Here is a 25,203-nt window from a genome sequence, read left to right as displayed (position 1 = left end):
CACTCTTTCCTAAAGGGCTGACCATCAGAATCAGGTTTGCCGAAAGAGGGAGATGCACTGATCCCTGGGAGCAGAAAGGAACATCGCTCTAGTACAGAGTCAGCAGAAGAGATGGACCGTAGTGATAGCAAGCTGAGGCCTACAAAAAGAAGACTGACCTTCGCCCAAACAGGGACTTGAATTAAGCAGACCAACTTCTGCCCTGTTGTGTGTCACATTACTGCCTGACCTACTTGCAACCTAGCAAGCCGAGATTGTAAGCTAGCCCTGGAAGCGGGTAAAACAGCAGTCCCACTGAGGAGAAATCAGGCTGCTATGTCTCATCCTATGTAATGGGGTTTTTCAGTGCTGGGCCTGGGGACCGACAGCACTGCACAATTCGGAGGTCTGTCTTATTCTACTCACTCTGTGAGCTCGCTTTCCTAACGAGCTGACCATCAGAATCAGGTGTGCCAAACAAGGGAGGTGCACTGATACCGTGGAGTAGGAAGGAACACCGCTCCAGTACAGATTCAGAAGAAGAGTTGGACCGTAGTGATAGCAAGGTGACTTCGCCAAAAGCAGACAGACTTTCGCCCGAACGGGGACTTGAACCCTGGACCCTCAGATTAATAGTCTGATTCTCTACCGACTGGGCTATCCCGGCTCTTGTGGAGCACTGGCTTCTCACCTTTTATAAAGCAGCAGTTTTACAACAAGCTGCCAAGAAGAGACGCAGGTGTCACGAGGATGAAAGCTAGAAGCAGTTATGGCACAGAGAGCGAAGGACCATAGAAGGCACAATTACCGTCACAGAAAGCTAAAGCAATACTGCAAATCCCTCCCATAGTCGGTAGAGTTCGAACCTGCGCGGGGAGACCCCAATGGATTTCAAGTCCATCGCCTTAACCTCTCGGCCACGACTACGCCTAATGTTAGAAAGCAAGCCCCCTTGTCTGGTGGCGCCCTGCACAGGCCAAGCTTCAGAAACAAAATCACGCAGAAAGATGAGGTGGTAAAATTTTTTCAACCTTCCCGTATACTCAACAGCAAAGGATTGCCATGACCCGGATACGAGCCGGGGTTGCTGCGGCCACAACGCAGAGTACTAACCACTATACGATCAAGGCGTGCCACTGGCTCACCCAAGACAACCCCTGGAGCCCGGATACAAAAAGCAGCAGCGGCGTGTTTGTCCATTGAAGAGGGACTGGACATTTCGCAAATAAGTGCGAGGACCGTGAAAAATGCATGGACGCTTTGCCTCATGGCCTTCAGCAAACAGCGTAGTCTGCAGAATTCGAACCTGCGCGGCGAGACCCCAATGGATTTCTAGTCCATCGCCTTAACCACTCGGCCACAATTACGGGAGTAGACCAATTTCTGCTCAGTTTGTGCCCAACACTGCTGCCTGACCTGCTTGCAACCAACCCAGCTCAGTCAGCAAGCGGAGATTGCAAGCTAGCCCTGCAAGCGGGTAAAACAGCGGTCCCACTGAGGAGAAATCAGGCTGCCATGTCTCATCCTATGTAATGGGGTTTTTCAGTACTGGCCCTGGGGACCGACAACACTGCACAATTGGGAAGTCTGTCTTATTCTACTCACTCTGTGATCACTCTTTCCTAAAGGGCTGACCATCAGAATCAGGTTTGCCGAAAGAGGGAGATGCACTGATCCCTGGGAGCAGAAAGGAACATCGCTCTAGTACAGAGTCAGCAGAAGAGATGGACCATAGTGATAGCAAGCTGAGGCCTACAAAAAGAAGACTGACCTTCGCCCAAACAGGGACTTGAATTAAGCAGACCAACTTCTGCCCTGTTGTGTGTCACATTGCTGCCTGACCTACTTGCAACCTAGCAAGCCGAGATTGTAAGCTAGCCCTGGAAGCGGGTAAAACAGCAGTCCCACTGAGGAGAAATCAGGCTGCTATGTCTCATCCTATGTAATGGGGTTTTTCAGTGCTGGGCCTGGGGACCGACAGCACTGCACAATTCGGAGGTCTGTCTTATTCTACTCACTCTGTGAGCTCGCTTTCCTAACGAGCTGACCATCAGAATCAGGTGTGCCAAACAAGGGAGGTGCACTGATACCGTGGAGTAGGAAGGAACACCGCTCCAGTACAGATTCAGAAGAAGAGATGGACCGTAGTGATAGCAAGGTGACTTCGCCAAAAGCAGACAGACTTTCGCCCGAACGGGGACTTGAACCCTGGACCCTCAGATTAATAGTCTGATTCTCTACCGACTGGGCTATCCCGGCTCTTGTGGAGCACTGGCTTCTCACCTTTTATAAAGCAGCAGTTTTACAACAAGCTGCCCAGAAGAGACGCAGGTGTCACGAGGATGAAAGCTAGAAGCAGTTATGGCACAGAGAGCGAAGGACCATAGAAGGCACAATTACCGTCACAGAAAGCTAAAGCAATAATGCAAATCCCTCCCGTAGTCGGTAGAGTTCGAACCTGCGCGGGGAGACCCCAATGGATTTCAAGTCCATCGCCTTAACCTCTCGGCCACGACTACGCCTAATGTTAGAAAGCAAGCCCCCTTGTCTGGTGGCGCCCTGCACAGGCCAAGCTTCAGAAACAAAATCACGCAGAAAGATGAGGTGGTAAAATTTTTTCAACCTTCCCGTACACTCAACAGCAAAGGATTGCCGTGACCCGGATACGAGCCGGGGTTGCTGCGGCCACAACGCAGAGTACTAACCACTATACGATCAAGGCGTGCCACTGGCTCAATAAAAGACAACCCCTGGAGCCCGGATACAAAAAGCAGCAGCGGCGTGTTTGTCCATCGAAGAGGGACTGGACATTTCGCAAATAAGTGCGAGGACCGTGAAAAATGCATGGACGCTTTGCCTCATGGCCTTCAGCAAACAGCGTAGTCTGCAGAATTCGAACCTGCGCGGCGAGACCCCAATGGATTTCTAGTCCATCGCCTTAACCACTCGGCCACAACTACGGGAGTAGACCAATTTCTGCTCAGTTTGTGCCCAACACTGCTGCCTGACCTGCTTGCAACCAACCCAGCTCAGTCAGCAAGCGGAGATTGCAAGCTAGCCCTGCAAGCGGGTAAAACAGCTGTCCCACTGATTAGAAATCAGGCTGCCATGTCTCATCCTATGTAATGGGGTTTTTCAGTACTGGCCCTGGGGACCGACAGCACTGCACAATTGGGAAGTCTGTCTTATTCTTCTCACTCTGTGAGCACTCTTTCTTAAACGGCTGACCATCAGAATCAGGTGTGCCTAACAAGGGAGATGCACTGATCCCCGGGAGCAGGAAGGAACATCGCTCTAGTACAGAGTCAGCAGAAGAGATGGACCGTAGTGATAGCAAGCTGAGGCCTACAAAAAGAAGACTGACCTTCGGCCAATCAGGGACTTGAATTAAGCAGACCACCTTCTGCCATGTTGTGTGTAACACTGCTGCCTGACCTACTTGCAACCTAGCAAGCCGAGATTCTAATCTAGCCCTGGAAGCGGCTAAAACAGCAGTCCCACTGAGGAGAAATCAGGCTGCCATGTCTCATCCTATGTAATGGGGTTTTTCAGTACTGGCCCTGGGGACCGACAGCACTGCACAAATGGGAGGTCTGTCTTATTCTACTCACTCCGTGAGCACTCTTTCCTAAAGGGCTGACCATCAGAATCATGTGTGCCGAACAAGGGAGATGCACTGACCCCCTGGAGAAGGAAGGAACATCGCTCTAATACAGAGTCAGCAGAAGAGATGGACCCGTAGTGATAGCAAGCTGAGGCCTCCAAAAAGTAGACTGACCGTCGCCCAAACAGGGACTTGAATTAAGCAGACCACCTTCTGCCCTGTTGTGTGTCACATTGCTGCCTGACCTACTTGCAACCTAGCAAGCCGAGATTGTAAGCTAGCCCTGGAAGCGGGTAAAACAGCAGTCCCACTGAGGAGAAATCAGGCTGCCATGTCTCATCCTATTGTAACCCTTCCTATCCTGCTCATAAGAGGATGGGCCCTAGGTTCGTTTCATATATACTCTCGTATGTGTGTGATATTCTGGATTAAATATATGGGTCACTAAAATGCCTTAAACTTAAACTTGGACTAAGACAAATACCTAAACTATGGTAAATAACTGAATAAATGTCACATTCTACTCAAACTCACAACAGAAACCTTGGTGTAAAAATAACAAGTTCTCACTTTAATTAAATAAAATAATTGTAAATAAAGACAGTATAAACTAAATGAAATGTCTGTGCCCTTAGGCTAAAATGCAAACACCAGTATACAATGACAGTGTTTCACTTTTATAAAAATAATAAAAGCCGGCACCCCTTATTAGAAAAACAAACGTTGCAGGCCTGATTCGTGGCTCGGGATCGTTGGAACCCAAAAATTACAGGTTCATTGAGTTATAACAAAAAAAAACAGATACCTTTTCCAAGCACAATGTTCCAGTCAGTTCACCTCAGTCCAGATGAGAATGGAAGCGCACACAGGTGTCCACACCGATATCCACACGATCTCTGATGATAATCCAACGTTGCCAGAGGAATTCTGAGCATCCCTGGTAGCTCAGAGCGCTATCTGGTTCACGTCCTCTCGTTTCCTGGTCGGGAACTGACGAACAGCTACATGGCTAGCTGCGTTAGCTAACAGCTGCATCCACACAGTCCGATCACGTTTCTCTTAGCCTTTTGCCCATGCTTAGCCAGCACGGCAGCCTGCATGTAATCAACAGTAATAAACTTCGTGCTGAAATTAACTGTCGCTCACAACTATCACTTGTCACTTACAAGATTATCAGGCTGACCATCAAAAGTACAAGCTATCAGAAGTTCAGCATAACAAGCTGTTCAATGCACAAACGAACTGTTTAATCCACTTTTTTCTCACATGCGTCTCTCCTTCCATCCTTATCTCTTTCTGTGTTCGTCCCCCTCCCCTCACAGACGTAAGGTCACATGACAAAACAACCTGGTTTTAACAGAATTATTCTTCCTCTAAAATAAAATAATGTTTTCTTTTTTTGGCTTTTACATTATGAAATAAACTAACGTTCTCTTTTACAAACACAATTTAACATGAATTCGCCCACTTTTTAAACACAACTGGGCATAGGATTCCACCTTGTTTGCAGCTTATGTTTGCCTTTCAGCCCCAGGTTCCTGAGTAACACTCTGTCACCGACGTCTAAGGACTGGAAACTAACTCTTTTGTCGTAGGACTTCTTGTTCCTTTGATGAGATCTATAAGCCATTTCTGATGCCAGCCGATAAGCTTTTTTCAAGTCCTCTTTTAACTTTGCCACATAGCGGGAATGACTGTGTACTTTCCCATCCACACCCGTTCCAAAGCACAAGTCCACCCGAAGCTTGGCTTCCCGGCCAAACATTAAGTAATAAGGTGAATATCCTGTTGAATCACATTTAGTGTTGTTGTAGGCGTGGACCAAGTGTGGTACATGTTGGCTCCACTGACGCTTCTTGTCAGGTGTTAGCGTTCCTAACATAGAAAGCAAGGTCCTGTTGAACCTTTCAGGCTGCGGATCCCCCTGCGGGTGGTAGGGAGTAGTACGCGACTTACGAATCCCCATCATCTTTAACAGATCTTGGATCAATCTACTCTCAAAATCCTGCCCCTGATCAGAATGGATCCTAGTTGGTAGCCAATAATGCACAAAGAACTTGTCAACTAAGATCGTGGCCACTGTTTGAGCTTTCTGGTTCTTAGTGGGGAAAGCTTGTGCATAGCGTGTAAAGTGATCAGTTACGACCAATACACTGCTCATTCCTTTTGAGTCTACTTCCATGGAGAGGAAATCTATACACACAAGATCCATTGGTCCCCTGCTGGTAATCTGGTGTAAGGGAGCTGTTCTTTGATTAGGGGACTTGCGTGTAATACATTCTCCACAGTTTTTAATATACTGCTCAACATCTTTGGCTATCTTTGGTCAGAAGAATCTCTGTCTCAGCAGGTCAGTTATTCTTTCGATTCCGAGATGTCCCAAATCATCATGTAGGGCCCTTAGAACAGTGTCTCGATACTTGGTCGGCAAAATGAGCTGATTGACGTTCTCCTCTGAAGGCAATTTAGACTGGCGATAGAGAAGACCAGCATTTAGAGTTAGTTTGTCTTTCTCTCCTTTCAGTTGGGAAAACTCTGGATCATTCTCAACATGTTCTGGCCATTTATGATGCTGGACAGCCTGTAGTGCAGATCCAATGACTGGATCTTCTTTTTGTGCATGTACTAGCTCATCTTTGGTTATGTGTTTCAAAGCCTCAAGCTCCATGTGCATGGGGAATGAATAGATGTTTGGAATGCATTCTGGGGGAGCTCCGAGCTGATCCACATAGCGGACTGAACCATCTGAGGAAGTAGGTAAGCTGACTCTTTGACAGATCGACTTCACCCCATCCTGTGATATGGTTTCCCAATCTAGGTGGGAATCATCATCCGGAAAATGTCGGGAAAGAAGATCGGCATCTATGTTTGTGCTTGCCTGGTCTGTACTGCACATCAAAGTCATAAGTCGATAAAGCAGCAAGCCATCTGTGTCCCACTGCATTCAGCTTAGCAGTTGAGAGCACATATGTCAAGGGATTATTGTCGGTCCGTACCGTAAACCGGGCTCCATACAGGTAATCCTGAAAACGATCCACAACAGCCCATTTGAGTGACAAAAACTCCAGCTGGTGAATTGGATAACGTTTCTCTGACTGACTCAGCTTTCTACTTGCAAAAGCCACTGGTCTCAAACCCTCTGAATGCTGCTGATAAAGAACTGCCCCAACTCCCTTTAAGCTGGCATCCACATGAAGGATGTATGGCTTCTCTGGGTCGGCAAATGGTAGCACCGGAGCATGTGTTAGACAGTAGATGATCCGATGGAAAGCATCGGTGCAGGACTGATCCCACCTTTGACCAAATGGCTCAGACTCTTTCAGATAGCTCTTGGAGGGATCTTTGTTTTGCTTTTTACTCTTTTGTGTCGGAGCATAGCCTTTGGTTAGCTCTGTTAAGGGTCTAACTATGGAAGCATAGTTGGCTATGAATCGCCTATAATACCCGCAAAACCCCAAAAAAGATCTCAGGGTCTTCAGGTCAGTCGGCTTGGGCCAGTTGGTAACTGCTTCGATCTTTGCAGGATCTGGTGAGATGCCTTCAGATGACACAATGTGCCCGAGGTACTTTACTTTTGGCTGGCAAAATTGACACTTATCCAGAGAAAGCTTCAGCCCAGCCTCTCCGAGTCTGTCGAGCACCTTAAGTAGCCTCTCCTCATGTTCTTCTAATGACTTCCCAAAGACGATAATGTCATCCAAGTTAACAAGAACCTGTAGAAGGTTCATGTCACCCACAGTCTTTTCCATTAGCCTTTGGAAAGTAGCTGGGGCTCCTGTTATTCCCTGGGGCATTCTCTCGAACTGGAAGAACCCCAGCGGGCAAATGAACGCCGTTTTTTCCTTGTCTTCTTCGGCCATAGGAATCTGGTAATATCCACTTCTCAAGTCCAACACAGAGAACCATTTGCTGCCAGACAAAGAGTCTAATGCATCATCGATGCAAGGGGTGGTGTACTGATCCGGTATTGTACGACTATTTAGTAACCTGTAGTCAATACACATACGTATGGAACCATTTTTCTTTCTGACGATGACTATTGGTGATGCGTAAGGGCTGCGAGACTCTTTGATGATGCCTGCATGCGTGAGCTCTTGAAGATGTTTCCTTACGTCATCAATGTCAGCAGGAGTCAAATGTCTGGACCGTTGCCGGAATGGTCGGGAATCAGACAGACGGATGGTGTGCTCTACCCCTTAAGCTTCTCCAACCTCCCATTCCTCCATGGAGAACACATGTGATCGTTGGGAAAGCTTCTGCCGGAGTCGCTCTTTCCATTCCTCTGTTACAGGGGAGTCTCCAAAGTTGATCAGGGTTTTGTCAAAGTCTGTTGGAAAGAGACAGTAGTGACACTCTCAGTAAGATACATGTGCCCTATGACAGTGCCCTCTGGTATAACCGTCTCCCTAAGGGACTGATTTTGGACTAGCATCTGGAAGTTGTTAACATTTACTGCATTGCCAGGCACAACCATGGGCTGCAATAGCACACTAGCTGGAAGTGGTGCTGAAGGGGATGTGTCTACCATCAGGATCTCTTTATCAACTTTTTGCATAAACTCAACTTTACAGCTGACCTGTAAGTCTTGCCCAGGGGGAAGTGTAAGGGAACCTGGACCTTGCCATGTAACCCAACCAACATCATCATCATCGACGGTAGGTGAAACTAAAGTTGGGGGTTTAGGCATGTTTTCGCAATGAACTTTTATGCCAAGAGTTTTGGTGATGTCAAGACCCTTTTCACTGCAGCGCTTGACCAGATTTCTCACATGACAGGTATTTGTCCCTATTATGACTGGTGTCTGCTCTTCAGACCTAGGACTGGGGCAAATGAGAGCAAGAACTGTTACAACCTCACTGATTCCAGTAACATCTGAAGGGTATTTCAGATCTACCAAACTGTAGCCACGGTAAGGATAGCTGCTGTTGGATTCACTCAAACCCCAGATGGCCAGACCAGAAACAGGATGCACGGGGACATCTGCGAGGTGCTTTTTGTACCATGACTCAAAAATAATAGTGACCTGTGAGCCACTATCCATGAGAGCATTACAGGGATGTCCTTTTACTTTCAACTTTACCAAACTGGGGGGCCCGATCAAACCTTCTGGAATTACCGTTGTGACTGGCGTGTTTACAACACTTCTTTTTACATCACAGTCTACTTCAGAAGGTGTGGGGTCGGTAACAGGCTGGTTTTCTTTCACAATTTTTAGGGCTCGTATCAGCTTCCTTATGACTTTGTTTTGTTTTTCTGGGTTGTGGCACTTTGCAACAAAGTGACCATTCTCCCCACACCGGTAGCAAAACTGCTCATCGGAGGGTCTCGAGGGTCTGGTGGGGATTCGGTAACCAGCTTCCACCGCTGAGACGGAAGGGTTTCTGACAGAGGGCTCATATGTGTTCTCTTTCCTATGCAGCTTTTGCTGCAGTCTCTTGAATTGCTTCTTTAGAGCCACTAACCCGGAGTCTTGGCTTGGTTCACCTGAGAGTGAAGGGGTCACAGGCGAGGGATTGGAGAGTTCTGCTCTAGCTTCAGTAGGTTTGGGGGCCAGAGCAGCCACCATTGACTTGAGCTCTTTTACCTCAGCTTTTAAACTTTGGATCTCTGCCTGTTTAGCATCAGCTATGTGCTTTGAGCGCACTGGATTCACTGAATTGTTGAGTTTCATCCTGGATGTTTCATACTCCTCTTCATGACGAATTTCACACAGCAGTTGTAGAAAAGTTGGTGGGTTATCCTTCCTCTCCCTTAATCTTAACTGAATTAGCCTCAAGTTTAGAGGCGACAGCGCCTTTCAGTAGTTGAGACAAACGGGCTTTGTCCTTGTTGCTGGGCAAAATGCCTTTTCTCTGAACAACTTTAGACAGAGACCGCTCCAGGCGTCTAAGGAAATCAGACAACTTCTCCCCTGGTGCTGGTACATCTGTCGAAAAGCAAAATACAGATCATCTCCAGACTCAGCAGTTCCAAAGGCACTCTCCAAGGCCTCCAGATATTCAGCTGGACTTGAATCAGGATGAGAGTCTCTTACAGCCTTAACTACTTCTAGTGCTGGTCCTCTTAAACATTCCATCAGCCTGTGCCTTTTTTCTCTCTCCATGCATTCGCTCTCCTCCACCATGAGCCATGCCTGCTCAAGCCAGTGATCAAACTGCTCCTCCCCAGGTGGAACTGGCAGAAGTCCTGAGAAAATGCGTAGACGACGGTACCCACCTTCAGCAGGAGGTTTACTGGTTTTCTCCAACAGATCTCCCACCGCCTTTAAGATGGATTCAGTAGAGTTAGTGGGTGGTTGAGGGCTAGAGAGCAGGGCCTTAAGATCATCCATAGTCTTTCCCTCAGTCTCTAACAGCACTTTCAGTTTGGTACCAAACTCTTCAGGGGCTGGGTTGCTAGCTATGGTGACCAGGGGCCAAGTTTCTCCACTCTCAGGATACATCACTTCAGGGGGAATGCTTACAGTGGTGAGGTTCTCCTTAGTTTCACAGAGAACCATCAGGCTGCTCAAAGTAGTATCAAACATCCTGCCTCTGACACGCACACGTCCCAAGCACTTAATGGTTTGAACAACTTCTTCAATATGGGCTATTTCAACATCAGGTGGGACTATCACCATCAGTCCATGAGCCTCATCCAGCCCTTCTCCTCTGCACCACCTCTTCAGCTCAGAAATGAGCTGTGCTCTGTCTGCCATTTTGCTCTGTGGTTTAACAGATTTTTTTTTTTTTTAATTATCTGCACTGACTGTTAAAACCCCAATACTAATCACAAATCACCCCAAACCCAGTGGTGCCTCCATTTTATGTAACCATTCCTATCCTGCTCATAAGAGGATGGGCCCTAGGTTTGTTTCATATATACTCTCGTATGTGTGTGATATTCTGGATTAAATATATGGGTCACTAAAATGCCTTAAACTTAAACTTGGACTAAGACAAATACCTAAACTATGGTAAATAACTGAATAAATGGCACATTCTACTCAAACTCACAACAGAAACCTTGGTGTAAAAATAACAAGTTTTCACTTTAATTAAATAAAATAATTGTAAATAAAGACAGTATAAACTAAATGAAATGTCTGTGCCCTTAGGCTAAAATGCAAACACCAGTATACAATGACCAGTATACAGTATACAATTAAAAAAACAGTGTTTTCTTAAGGAATAAAATATTTCACACAATGTTTCACTTTTATAAAAATAATAAAAGCCGGCACCCCTTATTAGAAAAACAAACGTTGCAGGCCTGAGTCGTGGCTCGGGATCGTTGGAACCCAAAAATTACAGGTTCATTGAGTTAAAACAAAAAGAAACAGATACCTTTTCCAAGCACAATGTTCCAGTCAGTTCACCTCAGTCCAGATGAGAATGGAAGTTCACACAGGTGTCCACACCGATATCCACACGATCTCTGATGATTATCCAACGTTGCCAGAGGAACTCTGAGCATCCCTGATAGCTCAGAGCGCTATCTGGTTCACGTCCACTCGTTTCCTGGTCAGGAACTGACGAACAGCTACATGGCTAGCTGCGTTAGCTAACAGCTGCATCCACACAGTCCGATCACGTTTCTCTTAGCCTTTAGCCCGTGCTTAGCCAGCACGGAAGTCTGCATGTAATCAACAGTAATAAACTTTGTGCTGAAATTAACTGTCGCTCACAACTATCACTTGTCACTTACAAGATTATCAGGCTGACCATCAAAAGTACAAGCTATCAGAAGTTCAGCATAACAAGCTGTTCCATGCACAAACGAACTGTTTAATCCACTTTTTTCTCACATGCGTCTCTCCTTCCATCCTTATCTCTTTCTTTGTTCGTCCCCCTCCCCTCACAGACGTAAGGTCACATGACAAAACAACCTGGTTTTAACAGAATTATTCTTCCTCTAAAAGAAAATAATTTTTTTCTTTTTTTGGCTTTTACATTATGAAATAAACTAACGTTCTCTTTTACAAACACAATTTAACATGAATCCGCCCACTTTTTAAACACAATGAAAACATCAGATTTTTAACCACCTCTTAACTTTATATTCTTTTAACATGTTTTTTTAATCAGCATGAACTATTTATTTAAATGTGTTTTGACATTTCAGCTGGGTTACACCATGTAATGGGGTTTTTCAGTGCTGGGCCTGGGGACCGACAGCACTGCACAATTCGGAGGTCTGTCTTATTCTACTCACTCTGTGAGCGCGCTGTCCTAACGAGCTGACCATCAGAATCAGGTGTGCCAAACAAGGGAGGTGCACTGATACCCTGGAGCAGGAAGGAACACCGCTCCAGTACAGATTCAGAAGAAGAGATGGAACGTAGTGATAGCAAGCTGAGGCCTACAAAAAGAAGACTGACCGTCGCCCAAACAGGGACTTGAATTAAGCAGACCACCTTCTGCCATGTTGTGTGTAACACTGCTGTCTGACCTACTTGCAACCTAGCAAGCCGAGATTGTAAGCTAGCCCTGGAAGCGGGTAAAACAGCAGTCCCACTGAGGAGAAATCAGGCTGCCATGTCTGATCCTATGTAATGGGGTTTTTCAGTGCTGGGTCTGGGGACCGACAGCACTGCACAATTCGGAGGTCTGTCTTATTCTACTCACTCTGTGAGCGCGCTTTCCAAACGAGCTGACCATCAGAATCAGGTGTGCCGAACAAGGGAGGTGCACTGATACCCTGTAGCAGGAAGGAACACCGCTCCAGTACAGATTCAGAAAAAGAGATGGACCGTAGTGATAGCAAGGTGACTCCGCCAAAAGCAGAGAGACCTTAGCCCAAACAGGGACTTGAACCCTGGACCCTCAGATTAAAAGTCTGATGCTCCACCGCCTGAGCTATCCGGGCTCTTGTGGTGCATCTGGCTTCTCACCTTTTATAAAGCAGCAGTTTTACAACAAGCTGCCCAGAAGAGACGATGGTGTCACGAGGATGAAAGCTAGAAGCAGTTATGGCACAGAGAGCGAAGGACCATTGAAGGCACAATTACCGTCACAGAAAGCTAAAGCAATACTGCAAAGCCCTCCCGAAGTCGGCAGGGTTCGAACCTGCGTGGGGAGACCCCAATGGATTTCAAGTCCATCGCCTTAACCTCTCGGCCACGACTACGCCTAATGTTAGAAAGCAAGCCCCCTTGTGTGGTGGCGCCCTGCACAGGCCAAGCTTCAGAAACAAAATCACGCAGAAAGATGAGGTGGTAAAATTTTTTTAACCTTCCCGTAAACTCAACGGCAAAGGGTAGCCGTGACCCGGATTCGAACTGGGGTTGCTACGGCCACAACGCAGAGTACTAACCACTATACGATCACGGCGTGCCACTGGCTCACCCAAGACAACCCCTGGAGCCCGGATACAAGAAGAAGCAGCGGCGTGTATGTCCATTGAAGAGGGACTGGACATTTCGCAAATAAGTGCGAGGACCGTGAAAAATGCATGGACGCTTTGCCTCATTGCCTTCAGCAAACAGCATAGTCGGCAGGATTCGAACCTGCGCGGGGAGACCCCAATGGATTTCTAGTCCATCGCCTTAACCACTCGACCACGACTACGGGAGCATATTTCGGCTCATTTTGTGTCCAACACTGTTGCCTGACCTACTTGCAACCAACCCAGCTCAGTCAGCAAGCGGAGATTGCAAGCTAGCCCTGCAAGCGGGTAAAACAGCGGTCCCACTGAGGAGAAATCAGGATGCCATGTCTCATCCTATGTAATGGGGTTTTTCAGTACTGGCCCTAGGGACCGACAGCACTGCACAAATGGGAGGTCTGTCTTATTCTACTCACTCAGTGAGCACTCTTTCCTAAAGGGCTGACCATCAGAATCATGTGTGCCGAACAAGGGAGATGCACTGATCCCCGGGAGAAGGAAGGAACATCACTCTAATACAGAGTCAGCAGAAGAGATGGCCCCATAGTGATAGCAAGGTGACTCCGCCAAAAGCATACTGACCTTCACCTGAACTTGAACCCTGGACCCTCAGATTAAAAGTCTGATGCTCTACCGACTGAGCTATCCGGGCTCTTGTGAATCATTGGCTTCTCACCTTTTACAAAGCAGCAGTTTTACAACAAGCTGCCCAGAAGAGACGCAGGTGTCACGAGGATGAAAGCTAGAAGCAGTTATGGCACAGAGAGCGAAGGACCATAGAAGGCACAATTACAGTCACAGAAAGCTAAAGCAATACTGCAAATCCCTCCCATAGTTGGCAGAGTTCGAACCTTCGCGGGGAGACCCCAATGGATTTCTAGTCCATCGCCTTAACCACTCGGCCACGACTACGGGAGTAGACCAATTTCTGCTCATTTTGTTTCCAACACTGCTGCCTGACCTACTTGCAACCAACCCAGCTCAGTCAGCAAGCGGAGATTGCAAGCTAGCCCTGCAAGTGGGTTAAACAGCAGTCCCACTGAGGAGAAATCAGGCTACCATGTCTCATCCTATGTAATGGGGTTTTTCAGTACTAGCCCTGGGGACCGACAGCACTGCACAAATGGGAGGTCTGTCTTATTCTACTCACTCCGTGAGCACTCTTTCCTAAAGGGCTGACCATCAGAAACATGTGTGCCGAACAAGGGAGATGCACTGATCCCCGGGAGAAGGAAGGAACATCGCTCTAATACAGAGTCAGCAGAAGAGATGGACCCGTAGTGATAGCAAGCTGAGGCCTACAAAAAGAAGACTGACCTTCGCCCAAACAGGGACTTGAATTAACCCTTTGAAGTTGATTAACGCAGATACGCGTTTTGAGTCATTTTCTCCTGATAACCCCGAAAAGAACTTAAATTACACTTTCAGTTTTAATCGTACAGATAAGAGCAATACATCAATCGAATCTGTAAAGGGTCTACTTTTTTTTGGATACAGACATAATAACAACAAAACTTTGTGCACTTATAAAATAAAGATAACAAACAAGGTGTGCTGTCTGCAGCCTTTGTCTGCGCTGATCTTTATTTACAAACACGTCAATAAAATGAACTGTAACTCCGTGAATACTCAACGAAAATACATGAGAGAGATATCTATAGAAAGCTTGACATGTCTACTTTTAAACTAAACAAGTGCCGCCGAAAACAGATTTTCTGTGATAAAGTAATCCATATGAAAACAACGCGATGTCTGTTTTTCATGTCTCCCTTCATTATATCTAATGTGACCACGCCCCCGCGCTGAACGCGCTATTCAGATTCAAACTGAAGCGCGCGGCTTGAATACGCCCATAACAGAAGAAAAAGCAGCGAGACTGTTCTTCAAGATTTTATTTTACTGTTTGCTTCGCGATGAGAGGAATAAGACATTATTCACCCCAAAAAGATGTCATGTGGTTGAGGATTTGAGAAATGGATTTCCTCAGAAAAAAAAGAATGAAGCACTTTATTCAGCAGAGATCATAAACATGAGTAAGTCTCTTTTTATTCATTTATATACTTGTACTAGTTTTCACATAACGTGTAAACATTTTACTAGTTAGACTTTTTACAAATACTTTTTCCAAACTATAATTCCTGACTAAATATATAATCAAGTGAAACATTATGAAGTTTCAATAACAATATACTATGCGACCATTCAAAAGCTTGATGTAAATAATATAAATGTAACAAATAAATAACTGTAGGCTAACAAATGTAAAAAAATGCTGTTCTTTCAATTTATTCCCCCTAAAAAACCTAAAAAATATTCTCAGCTCTTTTCAACATTAATAATAATAATAATAACGATAATAATAACAACAATAAATGTTTTTTTGTAGAAAATAAGATTGTTAAAAGGATTTCTGAAGGATTGTGTGACTGGAGTATTGATGCCAAAAAATTTGTTTGAAAGTCAGCTTTGATTGTTCCTGATAAACTGTTTAACTGCTCCCCCAAGTAGATATTAAAGTATGTTGTGGGATAATTAAATATATTCTAAATAAACTACAAACATAAAATTATATACTTTTATTTTTTTCTCACATTCTTTCTTGTAACTCCTTCCTCTCAGTGGCACAGATGACTGAATGGCTCATTATGCAGCTCATTATGCGGCCCTTTGTCTTCTCAGGTGTAAATCACAATGATATTCATGATAGTTGACGCCTACTCGCATATGACTTTTACCAACAAAAAGTGTCTTAGAAAATGTAAATCAATATATTGTTTTCTGTAAGTGAGTAAACAAGATGATTTTCACATAATTTAGACAGAAAAATTCTAAGCTACAAACTACAGTTCTCAAAAATCCCGGGAACCAATGTTCTCTATGTGTTATTTTGCCTTTTTCAAGTGTTTTAACATTTTTAGTTTTTCACTAACCACGCATAATATTTTTTTTCTCAAAAACACAATCATGTACATACATGCATTTTACATATTATTATAGACCAGTTTGTGCTGATTACAGTGAGATTAGACTTTACCCATTCAGATATTGATAAGAAACTGAAAAAAGAACAAATGTCAGGGCATGACAAAACTTCTCCAGGCCCCAAAAATACCCTTAGACTCCAGAGGGTTAAGCAGACCACCTTCTGCCCTGTTGTGTGTCACATTGCTGCCTGACCTACTTGCAACCTAGCAAGCCGAGATTGTAAGCTAGCACTGGAAGCGGGTAAAACAGCAGTCCCATTGAGGAGAAATCAGGCTGCCATGTCTCATCCTATTTAATGGGGTTTTTCAGTGCTGGGCCTGGGGACCGACAGCACTGCACAATTTGGAGGTCTGTCTTATTCTACTCACTCTGTGAGCGCGCTTTCCTAACGAGCAGACCATCAGAATCAGGTGTGCCAAACAAGGGAGGTGCACTGATACCCTGGAGCAGGAAGGAACACCGCTCCAGTACAGATTCAGAAGAAGAGAGGGACCGTAGTGATAGCAAGGTGACTCCGCCAAAAGCAGACAGACCTTCACCCAAACAGGGACTTGAACCCTGGACCCTCAGATTAAAAGTCTGATGCTCTAACGATTGAGCTATCCGAGCTCTTGTGGATCACTGGCTTCTCACCTTTTATAAAGCAGCAGTTTTACAACAAGCTGCCCAGAAGAGACGCAGGTGTCACGAGGATGAAAGCTAGAAGCAGTTATGGCACAGAGAGCGAAGGACCATAGATGGCACAATTACTGTCACAGAAAGCTAAAACAATACTGCAAATCCCTCCCGTATTCGGCAGAGTTCAAACCTGCGCAGGGAGACCCCAATGGATTTCAAGTCCATCGCCTTAACCTCTCGGCCACGACTACGCAAGCGCCTTGTCTGATGGCGCCCTGCACAGGCCAAGCTTCAGAAATAAAATCACGCAGAAAGATGAGGTGGTAAAAAATTTTCAACCTTCCTGTATACTCAACGGCTTGCCGTTACCCGGATTCGAACCAGGGTTGCTGCAGCCACAATGCAGAGTCCTAACCACTATACGATCACGGCGTGCCACTGGCTCACCCAAGACATCCCCTGGAGCCCGGATACAAGAAGCAGCAGCGGCGTGTTTGTCCATCGAAGAGGGACTGGACATTTCGCAAATAAGTGCGAGGACCGTGCAAAATGCATGGATGCTTTGCCTCATGGCCTTCAGCAAACAGCGTAGTCGGCAGATTCGAACCTGCGCGGGGAGACCCCAATGGATTTCAAGTCCATCGCCTTAACCACTTGGCCACAACTACGGGAGTAGACCAATTACTGCTCAGTTTGTGTCCAACACTGCTGCCTGACCTACTTGCAACCAACCCAGCTCAGTCAGCAAGCGGAGATTGCAAGCTAGCCCTGCAAGCGGGTAAAACAGCGGTCCCACTGAGGAGAAATCAGGCTGCCATGTCTCATCCTATGTAATGGGGTTTTTCAGTACTGGCCCTTGGGACCAACAGCACTGCACAATTGGGAAGTCTGTCTTATTCTACTCACTCTGTGAGCACTCTTTCCTAAAGGGCTGACCATCAGAATCAGGTTTGCCGAACAAGGGAGATGCACTGATCCCCGGGAGCAGAAAGGAACATCGCTCTAGTACAGAGTCAGCAGAAGAGATGGACCGTAGTGATAGCAAGCTGAGGCCTACAAAAAGAAGACTGACCTACGCCCAAACAGGGACTTGAATTAAGCAGACCACCTTCTGCCATGTTGTGTGTAACACTGCTGCCTGACCTACTTGCAACCTAGCAAGCCGAGATTGTAAGCTAGCCCTGGAAGCGGCTAAAACAGCGGTCCCACTGAGGAGAAATCAGGCTGCCATGTCTCATCCTATGTAATGGGGTTTTTCAGTACTGGCCTTGGGGACCGACAGCACTGCACAAATGGGAGGTCTGTCCTATTCTACTCACTCCGTGAGCACTCTTTCCTAAAGGGCTGACCATCAGAAACATGTGTGCCAATCAAGGGAGATGCACTGATCCCCGGGAGAAGGAAGGAAAATCGCTCTAATACAGAGTCAGCAGAACAGATGGACCCGTAGTGATAGCAAGCTGAGGCCTCCAAAAAGTAGACTGACCTTCGCCCAAACAGGGACTTGAATTAAGCAGACCACCTTCTGCCCTGTTGTGTGTCACATTGCTGCCTGACCTACTTGCAACCTAGCAAGCCGAGATTGTAAGCTAGCCCTGGAAGTGGGTAAAACAGCAGTCCCACTGAGGAGAAATCAGACTGCCATGTCTCATCCTATGTAATGGGGTTTTTCAGTGCTGGGCCTGGGGACCGACAGCACTGCACAATTCGGAGGTCTGTCTTTTTCTACTCACTCTGTGAGCGCGCTTTCCTAACGAGCTGACCATCAGATTCAGGTGTGCCAAACAAGGGAGGTGCACTGATACCCTGGAGGAGGAAGGAACACCGCTCCAGTACAGATTCAGAAGAAGAGATGGACCGTAGTGATAGCAAGGTGACTCCGCCAAAAGCAGACAGACCTTCACCCTAACAGGGACTTGAACCCTGGACCCTAAAATTAAAAGTCTGATGCTCTACCGACTGAGCTATCCAGGCTCTTGTGGAGCACTGGCTTCTCACCTTTTATAAAGCAGCAGTTTTACAACAAGCTGCCCAGAAGAGACGCAGGTGTCACAAGGATGAAAGCTAGAAATAGTTATGGCACAGAGAGCGAAGGACCATAGATGGCACAATTACAGTGACAGAAAGCTAAAGCAATACTGCAAATCCTTCCAGAAATGGGAAGAGTTCGAACCTGCGCAGGGAGACCCCAATGGATTTCAAGTCCATCGCCTTAACCTCTCGGCCACGACTACGCCTAATGTTAGAAAGCAAGCCCCCTTGTCTGATGGCGCCCTGCACAGGCCAAGCTTCAGAAACAAAATCACGCAAAAAGATGAGGTGGTAAAAAATGTACAACCTTCCCGTATACTCAATGGCAAAGGGTTGCCGCGACCCGGATTCGAAAGGGGTTGCTGCAGCCACAACGCAGAGTACTAACCACTATACGATCACGGCGTGCCACTGGCTCACCCAAGACAATCCCTGGAGCCCGGATAGAAGAAGCAGCAGCGGCGTGTTTGTCCATCGAAGAGGGACTGGACATTTCGCAAATAAGTGCGAGGACCGTGAAAAATGCATGGATGCCTTGCCTCATGGCCTTCAGCAAACAGTGAAGTCGGCAGGATTCGAATCTGCGCGGGGAGACCCCAATGGATTTCTAATCCATCGCCTTAACCACTCGCCACGACTACGGCAGTAGACCAATTTCTGCTCAGTTTGTGTCCAACACTGCTGCCTGACCTACTTGCAACCAAACCAGCTCAGTCAGCAAGCAGAGATTGCAAGCTAGCCCTGCAAGCGGGTAAAACAGCGGTCCCACTGAGGAGAAATCAGCCTGCCATGTCTCATCCTATGTAATGGGGTTTTTCAGTACTGACCCCGGGGACCGACAGCACTGCACAATTGGGAAGTCTGTCTTATTCTACTCACTCTGTGAGCACACTTTCCTAAAGGGCTGACCATCAGAATCATGTGTACCGATCAAGGGAGATGTACTGACCCCCTGGAGAAGGAAGGAACATCGCTCTAATACAGAGTCAGCAGAAGAGATGGACCCGTAGTGATAGCAAGCTGAGGCCTCCAAAAAGTAGACTGACCTTTGCCCAAACAGGGACTTGAATTAAGCAGACCACCTTCTGCCCTGTTGTGTGTCACATTGCTGCCTGACCTACTTGCAACCTAGCAAGCCGAGATTGTAAGCTAGCCCTGGAAGTGGGTAAAACAGCAGTCCTACTGAGGAGAAATCAGGCTGCCATGTCTCATCCTATGTAATGGGGTTTTTCAGTGCTGGGCCTGGGGACCGACAGCACTGCACAATTCGGAGGTCTGTCTTATTCTACTCACTCTGTGAGCGCGCTTTCCTAACGAACTGACCATCAGAATCAGGTGTGCCAAACAAGGGAGGTGCACTGATACCCTGGAGCAGGAAGGAACACCGCTCCAGTACAGATTCAGAAGAAGAGATGGACCGTAGTGATAGCAAGGTGACTCCGCCAAAAGCAGACAGACCTTCGCCTGAACAGGGACTTGAACCCTGGACCCTCAGATTAAAAGTCTGATGCTCTACCAACTGAGCTATCCGGGCTCTTGTGGAGCACTGTCTTCTCACCTTTTATAAAGCAGCAGTTTTACAACAAGCTGCCTAGAAGAGACCCAGGTGTCACGAGGATGAAAGCTAGAAGCAGTTATGGCACAGAGAGCGAAGGACCATAGATGGCACAATTACCGTCACAGAAAGCTAAAGCAATACTGCAAATCCTTCCGGAAATGGGAAGAGTTCGAACCTGCGCAGGGAGACCCCAATGGATTTCAAGTCCATCGCCTTAACCTCTCGGCCACGACTACGCCTAATGTTAGAAAGCAAGCCCCCTTGTCTGATGGCGCCCTGCACAGGCCAAGCTTCAGAAACAAAATCACGCAAAAATATGAGGTGGTAAAAAATGTACAACCTTCCCGTATACTCAATGGCAAAGGGTTGCCGCGACCCGGATTCGAAAGGGGTTGCTGCAGCCACAACGCAGAGTACTAACCACTATACGATCACGGCGTGCCACTGGCTCACCCAAGACAATCCCTGGAGCCCGGATAGAAGAAGCAGCAGCGGCGTGTTTGTCCATCGAAGAGGGACTGGACATTTCGCAAATAAGTGCGAGGACCGTGAAAAATGCATGGATGCCTTGCCTCATGGCCTTCAGCAAACAGTGAAGTCGGCAGGATTCGAATCTGCGCGGGGAGACCCCAATGGATTTCTAATCCATCGCCTTAACCACTCGGCCACGACTACGGCAGTAGACCAATTTCTGCTCAGTTTGTGTCCAACACTGCTGCCTGACCTACTTGCAACCAAACCAGCTCAGTCAGCAAGCAGAGATTGCAAGCTAGCCCTGCAAGCGGGTAAAACAGCGGTCCCACTGAGGAGAAATCAGCCTGCCATGTCTCATCCTTTGTAATGGGGTTTTTCAGTACTGACCCCGGGGACCGACAGCACTGCACAATTGGGAAGTCTGTCTTATTCTACTCACTCTGTGAGCACTCTTTCCTAAAGGGCTGACCATCAGAATCATGTGTGCCGATCAAGGGAGATGCATTGATCCCCGGGAGAAGGAAGGAAAATCGCTCTAATACAGAGTCAGCAGAACAGATGGACCCGTAGTGATAGCAAGCTGAGGGCTCCAAAAAGTAGACTGACCTTCGCCCAAACAGGGACTTGAATTAAGCAGACCACCTTCTGCCCTGTTGTGTGTCACATTGCTGCCTGACCTACTTGCAACCTAGCAAGCCGAGATTGTAAGCTAGCCCTGGAAGCGGGTAAAACAGCAGTCCCACTGAGGAGAAATCAGGCTGCCATGTCTCATCCTATATAATGGGGTTTTTCAGTGCTGGGCCTGGGGACCGACAGCACTGCACAATTCGGAGGTCTGTCTTATTCTACTCACTCTGTGAGCGCGCTTTCCTAACGAGCTGACCATCAGATTCAGGTGTGCCAAACAAGGGAGGTGCACTGATACCCTGGAGCAGGAAGGAACACCGCTCCAGTACAGATTCAGAAGAAGAGATGGACCGTAGTGATAGCAAGGTGACTCCGCCAAAAGCAGACAGACCTTCACCCTAACAGGGACTTGAACCCTGGACCCTCAAATTAAAAGTCTGATGCTCTACCGACTGAGCTATCCAGGCTCTTGTGGAGCACTGGCTTCTCACCTTTTATAAAGCAGCAGTTTTACAACAAGCTGCCCAGAAGAGACGCAGGTGTCACAAGGATGAAAGCTAGAAATAGTTATGGCACAGAGAGCGAAGGACCATAGATGGCACAATTACAGTCACAGAAAGCTAAAGCAATACTGCAAATCCTTCCGGAAATGGGAAGAGTTCGAACCTGCGCAGGGAGACCCCAATGGATTTCAAGTCCATCGTCCATCGTCTTAACCTCTGGGCCACGACTACGCCTAATGTTAGAAAGCAAGCCCCCTTGTCTGATGGCGCCCTGCACAGGCCAATCTTCAGAAACAAAATCACGCAGAACGATGAGGTGGTAAAAAATGTTCAACCTTCCCGTATACTCAACAGCAGAGGGTTGCCATGACCCGGATTCGAACCGGGGTTGCTGCGGCCACAACGCAGAGTACTAACCACTATACGATCACGGCGTGCCACTGGCTCACCCAAGACAACCCCTGGAGCCCGGATAGAAGAAGCAGCAGTGGCGTGTTTGTCCATCGAAGAGGGACTGGACATTTTGCAAATAAGTGCGAGGACCGTGAAAAATGCATGGATGCTTTGCCTCATGGCCTTCAGCAAACAGCGTAGTCAGCAGGATTCGAACCTGCGCGGGGAGACCCCAATGGATTTCAAGTCTATCACCTTAACCACTCAGCCACGACTACGGGAGTAGACCAATTACTGCTCAGTTTGTGTCCAACACTGTTGCCAGACCTACTTGCAACCAACCCAGCTCAGTCAGCAAGCGGAGATTGCAAGCTAGCCCTGCAAGCGGGTAAAACACAGTCCCACTGAGGAGAAATCAGGCTGCCATGTCTCATCCTATGTAATGAGGTTTTTCAGTACTGGCCCTTGGGACCGACAGCACTGCACAATTGGGAAGTCTGTCTTATTCTACTCACTCTGTGAGCACTCTTTCCTAAAGGGCTGACCATCAGAATCAGGTTTGCCGAACAAGGGAGATGCACTGATCCCCGGGAGCAGAAAGGAACATCGCTCTAGTACAGAGTCAGCAGAAGAGATGGACCGTAGTGATAGCAAGCTGAGGCCTACAAAAAGACGACTGACCTACGCCCAAACAGGGACTTGAATTAAGCAGACCACCTTCTGCCATGTTGTGTGTAACACTGCTGCCTGACCTACTTGCAACCTAGCAAGCCGAGATTGTAAGCTACCCCTGGAAGCGGCTAAAACAGCAGTCCCACTGAGGAGAAATCAGGCTGCCATGTCTCATCCTATGTAATGGGGTTTTTCAGTACTGGCCCTGGGAACCGACAGCACTGCACAAATGGGAGGTCTGTCTTATTCTACTCACTCCGTGAGCACTCTTTCCTAAAGGGCTGACCATCAGAATCATGTGTGCCGAACAAGGGAGATGTACTGACCCCCTGGAGAAGGAAGGAACATCGCTCTAATACTGAGTCCAGAAGAGATGGACCCGTAGTGATAGCAAGCTGAGGCCTCCAAAAAGTAGACTGACCTTCGCCCAAACAGGGACTTGAATTAAGCAGACCACCTTCTGCCCTGTTGTGTGTCACATTGCTGCCTGACCTACTTGCAACCTAGCAAGCCGAGATTGTAAGCTAGCCCTGGAAGCGGGTAAAACAGCAGTCCCACTGAGGAGAAATCAGGCTGCCATGTCTCATCCTATATAATGGGGTTTTTCAGTGCTGGGCCTGGGGACCGGCAGCACTGAACAATTCGGAGGTCTGTCTTATTCTACTCACTCTGTGAGCGCGCTTTCCTAACGAGCTGACCATCAGAATCAGGTGTGCCAAACAAGGGAGGTGCACTGATACCCTGGAGCAGGAAGGAACACCGCTCCAGTACAGATTCAGAAGAAGAGATGGACCGTAGTGATAACAAGGTGACTACGCCAAAAGCAGACAGACCTTCACCCTAACAGGGACTTGAACCCTGGACCCTCAAATTAAAAGTCTGATTCTCTACCGACTGAGCTATCCAGGCTCTTGTGGAGCACTGGCTTCTCACCTTTTATAAAGCAGCAGTTTTACAACAAGCTGCCCAGAAGAGATGCAGGTGTCACAAGGATGAAAGCTAGAAGCAGTTATGGCACAGAGGGCGAAGGACCATAGAAGGCACAATTACCGTCACAGAAAGCTAAAGCAATACTGCAAATCCCTCCCGTAGTCGGCAGAGTTCGAACCTGCGCAGGGAGACCCCAATGGATTTCAAGTCAATCGCCTTAACCTTTTATTTATTTATTTTTTTTTTTTATTGAAGAAATTAATCAATTCAAACATACATATCAATTATTCACATACAAAAGTACATAAGATTCTTTCTTTGACATAAAAAATTCCTAAAATCTTGAATTGACAGACATCTTACTTACAATTTAAAGAAAGAAGTCATTAAATAGTTTAATCTTTTAAAAATGAAAATTCAATTCCCAGCTCTTTGAAGACCATTAATACCTCCTGAGTAAAAATATTATAAAAAACATCAATCGTTTCCTCCAATTTAAAATAATAAAACAGACATCCAACATATTTTTCAACTTTTCTCCTAAACACATTCCATACATCAATTAAAGCATTGTCCTTTTTCACCACCACTCTTCTTTCCCATATCGCACTTTTCATCAGCATCACAAGTAAATTAATCAGCTTCTCATGTTTATATTTCTCATTAATGCCCAACATTAACACCTTTTCCCACTCAAAGTTTCCATTTCCCTCTCCTCTCAAAATTAAAATCATTCTTTTACATCTCTCATTAAAATCTTTCAGCTTATCACAATATAAAAACAAGTGTAAAAACCCTTCATCTGCATCTTGGCATACTTTACATATTGCACTTTCCTCCATCCCAATTTTGCTTAAAATCACATCTGTAAACACTGCTTTGTTCCTGATAAAATATTCCATATTCTCCAGTTTAGTCTGTACAATTTTCCCATTTATATTCCCCCATATTTTCTCTTCCGGTACATCATTGAACATCCGTAGCCAGTATTCATTTACAACAGGTTTCTTGAAAACCACATCTCTAAAAAAACAATAAAACATTTTCACAGTACATTCTTTAAAAGCACACAATTTTCCCCCCATATTTGCATACACATCTTTTCCTTGATTTTCTTCTTCCATATTTTCAATTCTCTTTATCCATTCTTTAGGTATAGCATTCTTAATTAAATCATATTTGTTTGTAATCTCTTGTCTGCTATAATCCTCCTTTGCCTCCTCCATCACATCCACAATGTATTGCACTGGTAAAAACCCCTCTTTGAATTCATATAAAACATCTCTGACTTTCATGATTCCAACATCCCACCATTTCTTAAAAAAAACCTGCTTCCCTTGATTTAAAATGCAGTTGTTTAAGAATAAAGGCTGATTTAAAATGTTCTCTCTACCTTGTGGCTTAAAATGCACATTATCTAAACATTTTCCCCATGCTCTCATCAGTTCTTTATAAAATTCTGG

At 46.4% G+C, this 25,203-nt stretch overlaps 1 protein-coding gene and 7 non-coding genes across 8 annotated transcripts; all 8 read right to left on the bottom strand.

Moving 5' to 3' along the window:
- Positions 1 to 573: 573 nt before the first annotated feature.
- trnan-auu (transfer RNA asparagine (anticodon AUU)) lies at positions 574 to 646 on the bottom strand. Its single transcript has one exon. It is a non-coding gene; the product is annotated as a tRNA-Asn (tRNA).
- Positions 647 to 2,165: 1,519 nt separating this feature from the next.
- trnan-auu (transfer RNA asparagine (anticodon AUU)) lies at positions 2,166 to 2,238 on the bottom strand. The gene has a single exon. It is a non-coding gene; the product is annotated as a tRNA-Asn (tRNA).
- Positions 2,239 to 9,380: 7,142 nt separating this feature from the next.
- On the bottom strand, positions 9,381 to 10,280 carry LOC132092000 (paraneoplastic antigen Ma2 homolog). The gene has a single exon (XM_059498046.1). It carries the CDS (start codon positions 10,278 to 10,280, stop codon positions 9,381 to 9,383), a length of 900 nt encoding a protein of 299 aa, XP_059354029.1.
- A 2,329-nt stretch (positions 10,281 to 12,609) lies between these two features.
- On the bottom strand, positions 12,610 to 12,691 carry trnas-uga (transfer RNA serine (anticodon UGA)). Its single transcript has one exon. It is a non-coding gene; the product is annotated as a tRNA-Ser (tRNA).
- Positions 12,692 to 13,049: 358 nt separating this feature from the next.
- On the bottom strand, positions 13,050 to 13,131 carry trnas-aga (transfer RNA serine (anticodon AGA)). Its single transcript has one exon. It is a non-coding gene; the product is annotated as a tRNA-Ser (tRNA).
- Positions 13,132 to 20,044: 6,913 nt separating this feature from the next.
- On the bottom strand, positions 20,045 to 20,117 carry trnak-uuu (transfer RNA lysine (anticodon UUU)). Its single transcript has one exon. It is a non-coding gene; the product is annotated as a tRNA-Lys (tRNA).
- A 1,990-nt stretch (positions 20,118 to 22,107) lies between these two features.
- On the bottom strand, positions 22,108 to 22,179 carry trnah-gug (transfer RNA histidin (anticodon GUG)). Its single transcript has one exon. It is a non-coding gene; the product is annotated as a tRNA-His (tRNA).
- A 155-nt stretch (positions 22,180 to 22,334) lies between these two features.
- trnas-uga (transfer RNA serine (anticodon UGA)) lies at positions 22,335 to 22,416 on the bottom strand. The gene has a single exon. It is a non-coding gene; the product is annotated as a tRNA-Ser (tRNA).
- Positions 22,417 to 25,203: the final 2,787 nt, after the last annotated feature.

The sequence above is a fragment of the Carassius carassius genome, chromosome 18 (assembly GCF_963082965.1).
Source record: "Carassius carassius chromosome 18, fCarCar2.1, whole genome shotgun sequence".
Lineage (NCBI taxonomy): Eukaryota > Metazoa > Chordata > Actinopteri > Cypriniformes > Cyprinidae > Carassius > Carassius carassius.
This window is presented reverse-complemented; position numbering and strand designations above follow the sequence as displayed.

Bases quoted from the DNA above. Each gene is read 5' to 3' on its own strand.
- LOC132092000 (XM_059498046.1), bottom strand. From the start codon at position 10,280: ATGGCAGACAGAGCACAGCTCATTTCTGAGCTGAAGAGGTGGTGCAGA.